The sequence below is a fragment of the Sus scrofa genome, chromosome 2 (genome assembly GCF_054392235.1).
Source record: "Sus scrofa isolate SSC_HxYL_T2T_F1_AM1 chromosome 2, Sscrofa_HxYL_maternal_Yorkshire_Landrace_v2.0, whole genome shotgun sequence".
NCBI lineage: Eukaryota > Metazoa > Chordata > Mammalia > Artiodactyla > Suidae > Sus > Sus scrofa.
The window spans coordinates 32,523,959-32,541,973 of record NC_139384.1 but is presented as its reverse complement, the minus strand read 5'-3'; the positions used below and the strand labels follow the sequence as shown (position 1 = coordinate 32,541,973).

General features: G+C 36.2%; 1 protein-coding gene across 13 annotated transcripts in view; it reads right to left on the bottom strand.

Annotated features, from left to right (window-relative positions):
* The window catches only part of DCDC1 (doublecortin domain containing 1), a 489,423-nt gene that overhangs the window by 456,869 nt on the left and 14,539 nt on the right, over positions 1–18,015 (bottom strand). For 11 of the 13 annotated variants that reach the window (XR_014837084.1, XM_021085287.2, XM_021085290.2 and 8 more), the window contains one exon: positions 13,449–13,606. The exons of the other annotated variants lie outside the window; for them this stretch is intronic. Coding sequence is in view for 7 of the 11 variants with exons in the window: in XM_021085287.2 (XP_020940946.2) it covers positions 13,449–13,600 (152 nt within the window). In the remaining 4 variants the exon portion in view is untranslated. The remainder of the gene's footprint in view (positions 1–13,448; positions 13,607–18,015) is intronic. 13 annotated transcript variants of the gene reach the window in all.

The window sequence follows — 18,015 nt, the reverse complement described above, 5'->3', positions numbered from 1 at the left end:
TTACCTGGCAAATGGTAAAAAGAATTAAAGTATATGGTTCTACCATATATTTCTCCAGTAATTTATATCTAAAAGGGGGAGGAGGTCCCGTCATGGCGCAGTGGTTAACGAATCTGACTAGGAACCATGAGGTTGCGGGTTTGATCCTTGGCCTTGCTCAGTGGGTTGGGGATCCGGCGTTGCTGTGAGCTGTGGTGTAGGTCACAGACGCGGCTTGGATCCCATGTTCCTGTGGCTCTGGCGTAGGCTGGTGGCTATGGCTCCAATTGGACCCCTAGCCTGGGAGCCTCCATGCGTTGCAAGAGCCGCCCTAGAAAAGGCAAAAAGACAAAAAAAATAATAAAATAAAAAAAAATAAAAAAATAAAAGGGGGAGAAAGAGTAGTTTTTCATGTTAAAAACTCATTATTGGCCCACCATCTTTAGTCTTTAGCTTTAATTTATTTAATCAATATTGATGACAGGTTTGCACAAGTTCCTATACTCTGTGGAACTTTTTCTTTCTTTTTTCTTTTTCTCTTTTCTTCTTAATGGTGACACTCCTGGCATATGGAAGTTCCTGGGCCAAGGACTGAATCTGAGCCACAGCAGCAACCTACACCATTGCTGCAGCAATGTTGGATCCTTTATCCCACTGTGCTGGGCTGGGCCAATGATTGAACCCACACCTCCACAGCGACCTGAGCCGCTGCAGTTAGATTCTTAACATACTCTGCCACAGCAGAACTCTGGAACTTTTCTTTCTTATAACAACTGATATGTTTCCTAGTCATTGTGTGTGTGTGTGAGAGAGAGAGAGGATGATCACTGAACATGGCAAAGCTAACCTGTCCCACAAGGGAATTAAATCCACACACATGGTTTGCTCTATTAATGCTGGAAATAAGGGTGTTAGGATCATTCAGCTTTTTTTTTTTTTTTTTTAAAGTTGGCTGTTTATTATTTTTTTATTTTTTATTTATTTTTTTGTCTTTTGTCTTTTTTTTTTCTTGTTGTTGTTGTTGTTGCTATTTCTTGGGCCGCTCCCACGGCATATGGAGATTCCCAGGCTAGGGGTTGAATCGGAGCTGTAGCCACCGGCCTACGCCAGAGCCACAGCAACGCGGGATCCGAGCCGCGTCTGCAACCTACACCACAGCTCACGGCAACGCCGGATCGTTAACCCACTGAGCAAGGGCAGGGACCGAACCCGCAACCTCATGGTTCCTAGTCGGATTCGTTAACCACTGTGCCACGACGGGAACTCCAGGATCATTCAGCTTTTAAGAAATAAATGGGTATTTGGGTGATGGAGCTTTAACAGGATACACAGAAAGTTAAGAAAGGAGATAAAGCCACTCCAGTAGGGGACATAGAGAATTAGAAGACCTTCCATTGCTCTCTAAGATATACTAGTAACTTATGACAACTCTGCCATGTTTTTTGACTTAGTGACCTCGTCTCTCCTTCTATGTCTACTTCTTATTTCCTACTCTACCTCTATCCTCTTTCTCATTCCTCATGGCTTCTGTTAACTTCCTTTATGTGTCTCCCATTTTCATACCACACAACTTTCTGCAGCCTTTCTCTGTTCGATACATTTCATTACCCTAAAGTTTAATTTCATCGCTACCCAGTAAAGGCCACCTCTGTTTTGGGTAGAACTCTCAAGCTGGGCAACTTCATAAGCCACTGGTAAGCCATCACATGGGATGTGAAAGTACCATCAGTGGACCAAAAAAAACTATGGATCAGACAGCAGGATAATAAGGTGCAGAGGAGTTAGAGTAAGATGAGTCTCAGATGCCTCCTAAAAAAGGAAAACATAACTGGCAGGGAAACTGCATGGCCTATACTGAGATAAGCAAAAACACTATAAATTTGATTGACTGAAAAAGTTCTTACTAAAATATATCACACAATTTAAATTACTACCAGATGTGTTTAACAACTACTCAAAGTCTATTTTGACTCTTCTGATTATTTTAATATAAGGCATTCACTTCTAATCACAGAAAAATAAAAGGATGTATTATTGTGACTGTAAGCCCAGTCCTGGGATAGTTTATTGTCGAAATTGGTACAAAGGGATATGCATTGTAAGATACAATTGTCCTCCTTGATGTCAAACTTCAAGATGAGCAAATAACTGCCGACATGATTATCCCAAAATCATAATACACGATTTTATTCCTCCCTCAAATCCTTCCCATTTATTTTCTGAGAGTCCCTAAAGTAGTGCATTATAAATTCCTAAAAGTGCCTCCTAAGGCCGTATAAAAATCTGTTGGTGAGAGTCACAGCTGTTTCATCTCACCACCTCACTGCCACCACTGCCCATTACAAAAGCAATGAGGTCCGTGCAAAGGTGCTACCTAGTAGTATTCCCAAAGATTCCAGTGCTAAGAATGCCAGAACAGTTCAGTGCAGGGGTGGCAAGAGATGCCTCTCCAACTCTATTTTATACTAAGTCATGTGGATCCAAAAGCAGCTGAAGTTGTAGGCAGAGTCCCAAGGAGTCTTCCTTTAATCAGCCTTTAGCCCTTAACCTCTTCAATTAGAGAAACTCTAACCCAATCCACAGGCCAGACAAGGAATAAATGGTATATAATACCTTTTATATTGATAATAGTCACAATACTAACAGTTAATAACTACAAGGCACTTATTGTGACAGTCACTGTTCTAAGCACTTTACCTATATTTACATTTAATCCTTACAACAGCCCTATATTATACTCCTCCCTTTACAGATGAGTAAACTGAGGGTGTACATAACTTGCCAAAGATCACATAGCAGGCAGGTGTCAGACACAGGATTCAAATCCAGGAAGTTCAGCTCCACAATATCTGCAGTTAAACATCATCCTATAATATTATTTCCATTAATCCTAAAACCAGCTTATTTCCCATTGGTTAGGAAATTGAAGTTTCTATTCAAAAAATTTCAGGAAAACAGATCACTACTACAAGGGGAACTGACATTTAAAATACAGGACAGTTATGAGGAGGTGGGCAAAGAGGTAGTTTGGCATTAGCAGCAGTGAACCAGTAGTGCCCCTTAGCTAATAAAGCTCTAATATCTAGACAGTATGTAAATCGTAACTGTCATCTCTCTATTTTTCTTTCTCTTGTTTCTCCTCACCACTTTTTTTCTTTAAAAGATCCCTTCCCCGGAGTTCCCATCGTGGCTCAGTGGTTAAGAAATCTGACTAGGAACCATGAGGTTGCAGGTTGGATCCCTGGCCCTGCTCAGTGGGTTAAGGATCCGGCATTGCCGTGGGCTGTGGTGTAGGTTGCAGATGCGGCTCAGATCCCGCGTTGCTGTGACTCTGGTGTAGGCTGGCAGCTACAGCTCTGATTCGACCCCTAGCCTGGGAACCTCCATATGCCATGGGAGCCGTGCTAGAAATGACAAAGACAAAAAAAAAAAAAAAAAAAAAAAATCCCTTCCCCCTCAGCAAAAACTTTTAGAAATCCCATGATATTCAGATTAAAGTGAACTTCCATATATCTCTAGATTTACATTTGTCTTTACATAGTTACCTTCCTTCCAAAGACAGTTTTTGCCTTTTGGGAATTTAACCTGTTTACATTTAATATATATTCACACCAGGACAGTCTTTGTCCTTTAATTGAGAATTTATTTTCATTCTTAATGTTTTTTACTTTTTCCTGTTTTATGTTCCTTTTCATTCTTTTCTTATTTTCTCTTGGATTAAATAATACTTCTTAAAAGTATTCAATTTTCCCTTCCATTAGGTTGTATGCTATAGATTATTTAACCTTATTAAACACTAGATACTACAGTATGAATCCTTGTCTTATTAAAGAGTAATGTAAACTACTAATTTACTACTTTTCAGACAATGCAAAAACCTTACAACATATCATAACCATTTATTGTTGCTTCCTTAGGCTAGTGATCAATACTTTTTTATTCCATTTTTCACACATCTACCTTTCATGGCTACTGGTTTTATTCAGGGAACTTAGCTCCAAAATTCTGCTTACATGGGTTTGAGATTTTGCATCCTGTCCTCTCTATGTTTATTATGAATTATTAATTAAATAAATTTTATATTATAATTTAAGACCCACATTTCTCATTGCTGTCTTTTATGAAATTTGTTAATTTGTATCACAGTTTTCTTCATTTGTTTTTCCCAACTGGAAAAATTCCCAACAAGGAATTTCATGTGGATCCCTAAACCAATTGTTTTAGGAAATGACCCTTTATCCAAAAAATAAACCTCGTTTTGTCCTCAGTTACTGTGAGGCTTTCTACCACATTCTAAAACTGGGCTAATTTTATTAACACAGATGTTCTTTCTAACCTTTCTATGTCGGTCTTATTATCTTGTCCTGAAGTGTATGATATATCTCTACTGTGAATCTTTCACTATATCTGTAATTCCTACATACATAGATTTCAAGAAGTTCCTTGTTCAGTAAGATTTTTATGCTGCCTTTTTGTATAAAAAAAAAAAAAAAACTTCATTCCTGTACATCCACATTTGCTCTGGTAGGTTTGATCACTTGAATCACCATATCTCATTGATCCTTTCCTACCACATAAAGTGCTAGATTTCTATTTCTGTCAAATATTCCAGTTCATCATTTTATTATTTACTATTGGTAACAAAAAATTATTATTTACTCCTGGTAAAAAGCATTTTTTTTCAGCATGAAACCTAAAATCCATTATATTAGGTTGATACAAGATCATCAATCACACTACTTTAGAACTGTATCTTAAAAAATATCTCCTATCTATCTATCTATCTACATTAGTTTTCTATTGCTGTGCAACAAATTACCACAAACTTAATGGCTTAAAACAACACCTATTTATTATAGCACAGCTTCCATGGGTCAGAAGTCTGGGCAAACCTTAGCAGGAACTTCTGCTCAGGATCTCATAGGCTGAAATCTTGGTGTCAACTGAGGCTGCAGTCTCAACTGATGCTCAGGTTCTTATTCCAAGCTCATTCAGGTTCTGCCAGAATTTAGTTCCTTATAGCTAAAAAATTCATAGTTACTGTTATCTTCTTTGAGGCCAAAAGAACTCACCTTTCAGGCTTTTCAGTCTCTGACCTCTATCTGATCAGGTTAGGTCCACGCAGGATAATCTCCATTTGATTAACTGAAAGACAACTCATTATATACCTTAACTACCTACATCCACAAAAATCCCACTTGCCATACAATGTAACCTACCCATGACAGTGACACTGTATCACACTCATAATCCTGTCCACACTCAAGAGGAGAGAATCATACCAGGCATATATACCAGGGGGGTGAGAATCTTGGGGATGATATTAAATTTATGCCTGCCACACTAGCTTACAATTATAATCCAGATGCTTACAATTAGATCCAGATGTTTTATTTTCTGGAAAATTAAAATGAAACTACTGAAGATTAAATTTTGTCATTATTAAATACTGAGACTATTTAAAAGAATGTAGCCCAGTTTCTGATGGCAAATTCAAAGAGGAACTTAAGAAAATATACAGAGAAATGGCATTGTCTTCAGAATAAACTATTTCCTAAAGTAGATATTTTAAAGGGGGTAGGCATTAATTTGGATGTAAATGTCCTGGTAAATTTTTTATAAGAAAATATCAGCTACATTACTTCTAAGTTAGTTTATTGTCAGTTATTGGAAAATGATTTCTCTTAGCAATTTGAATAATTCTTTAGAAATTAGGTAATAAAAAAATGAACAAAGAGTAAGTATAGTTACGTGTCTTTCTCTCTATATATATAAACTATGTAAATATTCAAGAATTTTATGCATTCTTAGAGGAAGATGAAGTAAAACATCAAAATTTAGCCTTAAAGCAGTATGTATAAAAACAATTGGTTATTTAAAAATTATAAAACGAGTTTGCATTGTATCTCAGTGGGTTAAGGACCTAACATTGATTCTGTGAGGATGCAGGTTTGATTCCTGGCCTCGCTTAGTGGGTTAAGGATCTGGCATTGCCACAAGCTGCAGCATAGGTTGCAGATGCAGCTCAGATTCAGTGTTGCTTGTGGCTATGGCGTGGGCTACAGCTGCAGCTCTGATTCCAGTCCTAGTCCAGGAACTTCCATATACACAGGTGCAGCATTAAAAAGAAAAAAAAAACTATAAAACTTTAGATTATTGAATCTTTTAGACAATTTCTATATGTGATACAATTATATGATAAATCAGAATTGCAAGGCTGAAAGGTACAGTAAGAGATTAACTAAGCTTTTATACTTTTCTGAAACAGTACTATACCTCTTCTACATATAGACTTTCTATAAAAAAGATTATCACGGACAGATATTAAACACTGTGGAACTGACAACCCCCTTAATACCTTGGGTTAGTATTTAATTATGCTTTACTCTCTGTGGTTTCCCCTAAATCTAATTTATAGTTTTTGCTTCATAAAGCAACAACTAAGTAAAGATGTGAGATCTAAAAAGTATAAGAAGATCTGCCCAGGAGTATAGAGAAAGCAGATAAATAGATCATGATAAGACTTAAGGACATGACTCTAGTTTTGACAAGAGCAATTTTTCTTCTGATTTCCTCTGTTTAATAGCATTAGTGAATCTTAGTGGCTTTTTATAGCAACTTGAGGGAAAACGCCTAATAAATTCATACTTGTTAATCTCTTACGCAAGGATTTCTGCCAACTGGTGCTGCTCTTCATCCACCCCTCCCACCCCATAATATCCCTCAGCTAGAATTGCATTACATTGTCTTCCATAGTTCTTACGTGCTTTCCTTTTTGCCAATGGTGTTCACTCAGCTGATCTATACCATTACTATACATCTTTCAATAAGTAATTATTTAATAAATATTAATCTGAACTCAATGTTTACATTTTCCAAAACCCCTTCCCTAATAATAGTCATTGTCTAGTGGAGGAGAAAAATGTTATACACACAGGCATGCATACAAATTTACAAATTACTGATTGTGATTATTATTGTGAAGGAAAAGTCTTTGTTATTATGAGGGAGATGTTCAGGGTTAGGGACATAGAGAAAACCTCAATAAAACTCTTCAAGATGACAAGACACATTTGAAGAATTAACCCCACTGGATCCCGGTCATTCCGTATTCCAAATCATTCTCCCAGGTTGTGTGCAAGAATAGACTGTACTGTTCTGCACGTTGATATGTTTTGCTTTGTGATTTGTTATATGATTTTAGATGCTTTAATATCCCACTCTGCAAGGATAAGATCCTTATTTTATCTCTTTAACATTGCCACAGGAACTCAACCAGTGATTGATAAGCAGGAATTATTCTTTGATAATTATGACATCATGCAAAAGTATGTCATGTCATTGATAAAGTAACACAATTTAAGAAGTAAAATATAATAAAGCCAAGTGTTACATCATATAAATTTTGTCTGAGGCATTCCCCCATTTTCCCTTAAATGAAAAGCCTCAGTTATGTTTAAATATTCACCCTCTTTATATGCCCATGGAAGGCATGCCCTGCTCAACTCCAGTCGGGGTAAATACTCAATGGTCTAATACCAATGAGGGTAATTCCATTTCCTTTGCCTTGTGCAGGTTAATTAATCAGCTTATAATCCAATTTTGGCCAATTTGAAATGAGAAGTCTTCTAGAGAAAGGCTTTTTTTTTCCCTAATAAAGAAAAAAAAATGTAAGTGATCAAATATCTATCTTCTTTAGTCAGATATTGTTGAGTGAATATGTGATGAGCCATCTTGCTGGTAGGAGGAGTCAGACCTAAGGATCTGGCCAATATTCTTTCTGAGGATGGCAGAGGGAAAGATACAAAGAGCCAGGCTCTTTGCTAACCCTGCTGAACCACTGAATTTAACCCTAGAATTGCCCTGTCTCTGAAGCTCCGATTTATTTGAGATAGTGACTGTTTCTTTTTCTTTTTTTTTTTTTGCTTTTTAGGGCCGCACCCACGACATGTGACTGTTCATTTCTAACATCACTTTCAGTATAGTTTTCTGTTACTCTCTGCTAGCAGTAGCCTAAGTTTCATAATCAGTTTTTTAATTGCATTTGCTTTACTTTTAATTTTATTCAAAATATTTACTAATTTTGAATTAATTTATGATGGGCTAAAATATAAATGTAAGTTATTTTCAAAATAATATTTATTTATTTATTTATTTATTTATTTATTTATTGGTTTTTTTAGGGCCGCACCCATGGCATATGGAGATTCTCAGGCTAGGGGTAGAATCAGAGCTACAGCTGCCACCCTACACCACAGCCACGGCAACTAGGGATCCAAGCAGAGTCCACGACCTACACCACAGCTCACAGCAATGCTGGATCCCTGACTCACTGAGTGAGGCCAAGGATCAAACCCACACCTTCATGGATACAAGTTGGATTCATTTTCTCTGTGTCACAACAGAAACTCCCTAAAAATTTGACTTTTACTCAATCAGGAACATTTCACCAGAAATTTCAGCATAAGCATAAAATAACATGGAGGTTCCCCTCCTTTTTTTGAAACACAAAGCATCCTTGGTGAGTTTAGACTTCTGTGACAGACATCTGCATGTGGCTAATAATTCTATTCATAAGTAAGAAGTGTGGCTACTTTGACAGATCATGGCTCAATAACAAGCATGAAGGTCTAAGTTATCACACAGTTTGGATGTGAATTCAACAGCAGGATAATGACAGTTGCCAAGGATTTGTGCTTGCTGTCGCTTCATACCAGTGTTGCCTGTCAAAATGTCTCTTTTTCTTATACAGAAGCCATAGAATTTTTATGGATAGCAATTACTTACAATATACAATGAAGTACATCAAATCTAACAACCACTCTTTAGCCCCTCATTATTTGGTAGTCTCTTTGTTAAATGCAGTCGACCGTTTTCATCTAAATTATTTATTTATACTGTATATTTGACAAGCATATATTTCTCGCTTTATATTCTTATGGCATTTAAACCTTCTTGAAGAGTTATGCTTTTTTTAAATATTGTCATTTGTAAAACTTATCTTTATCCTATTACCATTTTAATGATAATTAAACTCTCTAATTGGAATAAATACAAATAAGAAAATGTAAACATAAAGGAAAATGACCTTAAGTACATTCAATAAAATAAATCACCAGCTTAAAATACTAGATGCAACAGATACAAGAAATAACCCCACATCTGTGTGGTGCATGGAAACTTATATAGAATCTGGAATAAACAAAGCATAAGGATTTCATAAAACTTCATCCTACCATTCCCCCAATTAGATAAAACAAATAATCTCTAAGGATATAAATAACTACCTACAATTGCTAGATACAATGTGATTTAAACATCATAGAAGATGAATAATTGCAACGGTAATAATAAATGTGAACAATTTCCCCCAAATTTTATTTTGAATACAGGAAGAAAATATAATTCTATTTTGGCTTAAAAACAGTAGTGAAGATATCTTGATTGCAGAGCAATTTCCAATTATTTTATAACAAATAGTAAGTCAAATTTTTATTTGGAGCTCAAAGACTAAATAATAACAAATGTATTATGTTCAAATTACACATATACCCTAAAGAAGATATTCAATGTTTGTTAAATTGAGCTTACTTGCTTCTGTAGAAGGAAATCTAAACAAGAAGAAAATTTTATAAAATTTGTAAAGGACCCATCTGACTGTAGGATCAGAGCATAAATATGCCCACCTAAAGGAAAAAAATAATACTACTTCTGCTTATGCAAAAGTACGAAGGGATAAAAATAAAGCATATCTTAAATCTAAAACCAAGGATTTTCCAAAGGAAATTTAAATTTTTTAAAAGAAATAATATAGTATTTTAACATTTTAAAAGTAAATAGTATATTAATGTTGTATCTATAGTTTTTTAAGGCTTGAAGGAAAAATCTGAATTAGGAAAAGTGTAATTTGTTGGGCAATGGTGGATGAAAACAGTGAAAGTGTTGTCTGGCTTCATTAAGCCTTTCTGTGTGGTTCTCCTCATCTCCTCTGCTGCTCATTCCTTGGTGGAACTGACAGCTCATGCCTGGAACAATGGGATTACTGAACTTAAACTGTCCCTAGAAAAGGCAATATTACCAAATGTTTATATTTCGAAAAGTCTAAAATTTATTCCAATTCAAAATAGCCTAGATAACTAAAATGACATAAAAAGTGAATGAATAGACTACGCTTGTTAGTCTCCTTGAAAGCAAGATTTGTCTGTGAAATAGCAACCCTGATAATCTATAACAGAAAGTTGCTGGAAATTCACTTTTTTGGGGGGGGGGACCACACTTGTGGCATAAGGAAGTTCCCGGGCTAGGAGTTGAATTGGAGCTGCAGCTGCTGGCCTTTACAATAGCCATGGCAATGCCAGATCCTTAACCCACTGAGAGGGGCCAGGGATTGAAACCACATCTTCATGGATATTAGTCAGGTTCATTTCCGCTGAGCCACAACAGGAACTCTGGAAATTCACTTTTAAAACTGATTTGAGTTCCCATTGTGCCTCAGCGGGTTAAGAACCTGTTCAACCCCTGGGCTCACTTAGTGGGTTAAGGATCCAGCATTGCTGCAAACTGCAGCATAGGTCTGCAGCTGCAGCTCCAATTCAACCCCGGGCCTAGAAACTTCCATATGCTTCAGGTGCAGCCATAAAGAGAAAAAAAAATGGTTTAAGATCTAATACAATATACTAAAAATAATTTTTCCCTTCTGGGAACTAAAAGAAATAGTATTATACTCAGTGGCAAATAGGATTAAAAAAACTTTCTACTATAACTTTCTATTATAAAAATCATGAAATCACAAACTTTCAAGATCAGTAGTTAATAATTAATAAAAACAAAATACTTTACATGTGGGATAGAAACAGATTAATTATTTAGAACAATCTGTTAGTTTTAAAATGCAATTTTAATTTAGACACCTTCTACCTCAGCATTCAGAGATATGTTCTAAATATAGCACAATTGCCCCTAGATACCTATTACTAATAAATAATTGACCCTGCCTCATGTCTCAAAGGCTGATACCCTCTTCCAGGTCACCTAGGAATACATTAGACTACAGCTGCTTTCCTCAATTAGCCACAGGAATTAAGCTATACTTTTCCAGTCATCTGACATCCTAGAAGTAAGTCATAAAATGGGAGGATCAGACCTCCTTTGGCACAATATGTTGAATTCACACTGTTGGTGATTAGTTTTTTTTTTTTTTTTTTGGTGGGGGAAGGCTCCTGGCACAGCAGTTTTCACTCTGTTACAAACAAATGTAACATAGAATGACAAAGGTAAAACATTGTAAGAACACAAGAGAGAAAAGAAGGATACTGTAAATACAATATGAAGTAAATTAATAGCATCAGATAATAATATGAGAATAAAGTGACTTGTCACTGTATGGTTGCAAAGAATGGATTTAATAAATGTGGGCATATTTTTTAAAATGTAAAACATGTTAATTAGTGAAAAAAAGCACAATCTTTGTAATATAAGTAAAGGAAAAACAAATTTACTATATTTTTATAGTTATCTCTCATAAAAACACCACAAAGATGGTGGAAGAAAGGTGACAAGGAAAAAAAGGATAAGATGGAAGTTTTAACGTCAACCAGGGGAAAATATCTTTACTCATAGAGAAAGTTGCCTCTCTCTGATAATCATATTAATACCAATGGATCTTAGATTATCATTAGCCTTCATGAACTTGACCTTCTCAGGTTGAAACTTGCCATTTTCTTTTTCATGAAACTAAAAGGCCTTTGGCATTGTCTTTGGCTTTCTATTTGATTGCCAAGAAGAGGGTTATGTTATTTTCTAGGTATAGCATAATCAAACTTGAAGGTAACAGACAATAGTGACAGAAAAGTTAGGATCCAGACAAAGAAACAGAAGCAGCACACTGAAACAAACTAAAAAACAGGTGTTAGAAAATGTCACATGAAAAAAAAAAGACTGACACATCTTAAATAAAGGCAAATTAAACTGGAGTTAAAAACTCAAAGAAAGAGTATGAGAAAAAAAGCAGGAATAAACTGGATAAATAAACTTACAGTTTCACAAAAGATATCAAAAAAGAATAAAAAAGTGACAATAATACCGCTTTGAAAAGGAAAATTGGCAAAAATAAATTCTAAAGGCAATAAAAAATGTACAAATACACATCATATTAGCATTGGCACTTGTATAAAGGACTTCTTAAAAAATCTTATTTAGAATTTTTTTGTCTATGTCTTATTGGGAGGAACACTGTCATGAGAAACTTAGATCTCTACTAGTGGGTAATGATTTTCTAAAAAATTATCTAGCCATACAACTAGCAAACTGTGTCAATAATCTCTTAGGCTGCTAACTCATAGCTCGGAGGAATAAGGTAAAACAAAGATTAGCTCAAAATCTAGATTTCACTTTCACCTAAATTTAGTGACACACACAAAAAAGAAACTGTTCTAAGATATATATGTGACAGAGGATTTCTGTAAGGAGAGTAACACAATCCCTAATTTATGAATATTTTCTTCAGTGCAACAGTCTACATTTTCTTTTTTTTTGTCTTTTTGTTGTTGTTGCTATTTCTTGGGCCGCTCCCGCGGCATATGGAGGTTCCCAGGCTAGGGGTCGAATTGGAGCTGTAGCCACTGGCCTACGCCAGAGCCACAGCAACGCAGGATCCAAGCCGCGTCTGCAACCTACACCACAGCTCACGGCAACGCCGGATCATTAACCCACTGAGCAAGGGCAGGGATCGAACCCGCAGCCTCATGGTTCCTAGTCGGATTCGTTAACCACTGCGCCACGACGGGAACTCCTACATTTTCTTTTTAATGTAAAGCCTATGGCATCACATTTAGCAGTTTATCAATACCTGCAGACACTTTTTTGTTCTTTCACTTTCTAATAGAGAAAAAATACAAAAATACCTCTATCTCCTCTGCTTTATATTTTTGAGAAGTGCAGTAAAATAATAGTAAATAAGAATTCTGGCTGTGGAGTTACAGTTATTTGAGTTCAAACTGTACCTTCTCTACCTACCAGCTATGTGATCTTGATCAAGTTAATTAACCTCTCTAGGTGTTTGTTTCCTCACAGGTATAATGAAGATGTCTAAAACACTGTCTGCCATATATTCCTCCCAGGGTTGCTTTGAGAACTAAATAAATATGATACAGGTTAAGCACTTACCTAGTGATTGGCATACAGCAAGTATTACCTGTGCTGTCGTTAATGTTATTGTCATTATGCTATCTGTCCAAGTCAGACTCTAGGAATAATTTTTTTCATTGCATCATCTATCATTTTTTCTTCCCATAAAATACATTAAAAAAAAAAAAAAAAAAAAAGGAAGGTCTCTAACCCAGGCAGCAACCTTCTCTAAGATATTACTGGTATCATGTCTACAAAATACTGAGCATTTACAAAGATAACTTTCTATAACCACTTTTATCCCCTTCAGAATTCAGTTTAAGCTGCTGAAATGATATTCTTACCTTGGCAAATCATTTGAAATATATTTGTATATTGGGTGAACTGTATCCCCACTGAAGGCGCCTTCAGGACTGCTTAGCTGTGATACCTCCTTGGCTTTAGTTAAGGGTGATAAAGGAACTTGAGAAAGTGCTGCTCTGTGCTCCTCTGCCATTTTCAGCTAAAAATGAGGAAGAATGTAATTTAAAATGTAAAATCCTCCTGGGTTATAAACTGAAGCTGGGCCTTAATCACGATTTACTTCTCATCATGTTCCAGACCACATAGCAGTTACTAAATGTGAAATCGCATCAGAAATGAACAGAGATGAGAGACTAAAGGAGGACAGAATTATGAATATGTCTTTTGGCATAATCCTATTTAAGAAAAAATGATAATTTTTTGTGAAATATTTTAGTTTGTCCTATCTGCTAGAAAATTGCTAAGTATACAAACTTATCTTGAGGAATATGTTTTGAAAAGTGCGGCATAATGCCTTTTTTTGCCCTTCCTCTTTTCCTTGGAAGCTAATTTCCTCCTGATTTTGTTGGGAATTACGTGGCCATGCTTTCCTGGCAGGGAAGTGAAGGTGTTCAAGGCTAGACAATCAAAATACCTTCCCCAGAAACAGGGATTGCTAAATCAGAGTTCAGAGGGAGAAGACAAAGGAGCGCTCTGTTCTCCAAGATTGCTAGTTTTAAGAATAAAGTAAACGTCTAGAGAATGAAGCAAAAACAGATGAAAGAAAAAAATACAGATGGAGAGAGATGAAAAAGTTATAGAGATCTTGACGACAACATTTGAATCCAAGCCTAAGTATTAAAAAAAAAACTACATCTTTTGAGTGTCCTGGGTATGTGAGCCAACAGATTCCTTTTTGTTTGTTAGTTTAAGCTAGTTTGAGTTGAGATTCTCTTAGCTGTAACCTGGTACCACCTTACACTGGTCAGAATGGTCATCATTAACAAGTCAACAAATAACAAATGCTGAGAGGGTGTGGAGAAAAGGGAACCCTCCTACACTGTTGGTGGGAATGTAAAAGGTACAACCACTTTGGAAAACAGTATGGAGGTGCCTCAGAAAACTAAACACAGAATTACCACATGACCCAGCAATCCCACTCTTGGGCATATACCCAGACAAAACTTTCATTGAAAAGATACCTTCACCCGTATGTTCACTGCAGCACATTCACAACAGCCAAGACATGGAAACAACCTAAATGTCCATAGACAGATGAATGGATTAAGAAGCTGTGGTATATATGCACAACGGAATACCACTCAGCCATATAAAAGAACATGGAACTAGAGATTTTCATACTAAGTGAAGTAAATCAGAAAGAGGAAGACATATACTATATGATATCACTCATGTCTGGAATCTAATATAGAGCACAGATGAGACTTTCCACAGAAAAGAAATTCATGGACTTGAAGAACAGACTTGTGGTTGCCATGGGGGATGGGGAGAGAGTGGGGTGGACTGAGAGATTGGGGTTAATAGAGGCAAACTATCTCATTTGGTGTGGATAAGCAATGAGATCCCAATGTATAGCACAGGGAACTATATCTAGTCACTTGTGATGGAACATGATGGAAAATAATATAAGAAGAATGTATATATGTATGACTGAATCACTTTGCTATGCAGTAGAAATTGACAGAACACTGTAAATTGAGTATAATGGAAAAAATAAAAATCATAAAAAAATGGAAATCTCAAGTAACGCACACAGACAACCTAAGATTTCTTAAGACCAAAACAATATAGAGTTCCCACTGTGGCACAGTAAAAATGAATCTGACTAGTATCCATGAGGATGCGGGTTCGTTTCATCCCTGGCCTTGCTTAGTGGGTCGGGGAACCGGCATTGCCATGAGCTGTGGTATAGGTCTCAGACTCGCCTTGGATCTGGCATTGCTGTGGCTGTGGTGCAGGCGGGCAGCTACAGCTCCAATTTGACCCCTAGCCTGGGAACCTCCCTTGAAATACAGAAATACCTTTACTTTTTACTTAGGATTACAATCCCAATCTTCACCAAAAGAGGTAATCATTTTAGTAATGGTTAGTTTTTTTTTTTTCCATGTAAACACTTTCTGGATACTTTTAGGTGGAATGAGTTATATAAGTGTGAAATCACTACCATTATTAAGTGTAATATTTCTTCTGTAACCTCACTATAAAAAGTGTCATCCTCACTAAAAGTAGAATGTATTAACAGGTTAAAAGGAATATGAAGAATACAATTGGTTTTCAGATAACATTATGGCACTTTACTAATTAAATGAGAACAAACTGTTAATTAGAAATTAAAGAAATAAGAATGTGTTAATTTTAATTTGACTGCCACTAAATACTCTCGTATTTTAGCAGAGTACAGAGTACAGAAAAAGGTACTGCCTTATGTTTTATTAAAACATGCAGAGTTTATTCACTGACACAATGCAAAACCACTATTTTTTTTGCTTCCCATCCATTAACAATTTTACATGAATATGAGTTCTCCTCTCATATTCCTAGATCTACTCTTCCACTGTTTTTTTAAAAACATATTTAAGCTCACAGTGGTTATGAGCCTGGTCACTGAAGCCAGAGTGTCTGGGTTTACATGCCTGCTGCCCACTTACCATGACACTTTGGACAAGTCACATAACCTCTTTGTTCATCAGTTCAATAATCTGTAAGAGGTGGACATGAATAGTAGCCTCTGGGGCGGGGCAGGGGAAGAAGTGGGATGTCCAGGGATTTGGGGGTTGGTAGATGGAAACAATTACATTTGGAATGGATAAGCAATGGGTTCTACTGCACAGCACAGGGAACTATGTCCAATCTCAGGGTAGAACATGATGGAAGAATGAGAAAAACACATATATACACACACACACGGCTGGATCGCTATGCTGTAGAGCAGAAATTGACACACCACTTTAAATCAACTATACTTTAATTTTAAAAAAAGAGTAGTAGCCACTTCATAAAGTTGATGTGCTTAAGCACACAGGAGGTACCAAATGTCAGCTATTAAAGAGGAGAAGCCTGATCATCCTCAAGTAACAAACAGTACATGAAGACTTCCCAGGGGGCATGCAAATAAATTAGTTTTAAGCAAATCAATTTCCAGATCCTTGTTTTTCATATATACGCTTTCCTAAAAGGCATCTGCCCAAGAAGCTGCCTGTCCCAACTACAATTTGCCCTTGGAAAGTCTCCATTCTGCTATTTTACAAAAGTAAAAAAAGGCATTCCTTTTATGCCCATTTCAGGGCCTGAAACCAAGATTCCTTTAATGAAGAAATTTTAAGTGCTCTCCACTAATCTATATCATTACTTATACACTTCCAATAAATTTTACTTTTATATTTAAAAAAAATTAAAATGTCAATATATTCATGCTGCTTTGAGTAATTGTATGCTAAAAATAATTATAATGAAAAATGCAATCCTGGGGACTTTTCCAATACTCACAACCTCATAGTCACAGGACATTTAAAAATTTTGTTGCTGTTGTATGTTAGAGTAGCCAATAAAAGACTTTCAAGCATAAAAGATAAGAAATGGAATGCAGAGATAAACAAGGATTTACTGTGTAGCACAGGTAATTATATTCAGTATCTTGCAATAACCTATAATGGAAAAGAATTTTTAAAAGAATATACCTTGCTATATACCTGAAACTAACATAATATGTAAATCAACTATATTTCAATTAAAAAGAAAGAAAGAAATGGAGTAGAAATATAAGTTTAAGGAGAAAACGAAGAATGTAAAATTTTCAACTACTGAAGAAGAGCTTGTTAATATTTTTAATGTTTTAAAATCCCTACAGTATTCAGGCCTAGGGCCAATATGTTCCATAAACATGTCACATCATGTCATGCCTGAAAACAAGGAAGCTATCAAAGACAAGTGGGGCATGTCAAAAGGACACAGGAACCAACTTGAAGGGAATTCCACTGGCAAAAGGTAAGGAACTCTGAACATAAAAAAAGTAAAATATTGAAATATTAAACATACAAAAATCCACAAGTACCTAATAATACTACAATAAAATTATAATGAGTTTCTGCTGTGGCATGGTGGGTTAAGAACCTGACTGTAGGAGTTCCCATCATGGCTCAGCAGTAATGAACTCAACTAGTATCCATGAGGAAGTGGGTTCAATCCCTGTCCTCTCTTAGTGGGCTAAGGATCCAGCATTGCTGTGAACTATGGTGTAGGTCACAGATGAGGCTCTGATCTGGCATTGAGGTGGCTCTGGAGTAGGCTGGCAGCTGTAGCTCTATTTAACCGCTAGTCTGGGAACTTCCATATGCTGTACCTATGGCCCAAAGAAAGAAAGAAGAAAGAAAAAAAAAAAAAAAAAAAACATGTTAAATGACATCACACAGAGAATAAAGAGGAGCAACAAATGTTACATATGAGAAGAGACAAGAATTGTATCAACAAAATGCAATGCATACACCTGTTGGGGTTTTTTGGTTTTATTATTTGTTTGTTTTGGCCTTGCCTGTGGCATGTGGAAATTCCTGGGCCAGAGGTCCAACCAGCACCACAACAGTAACCAGAGCCAAGCAGTGACACTGCCTG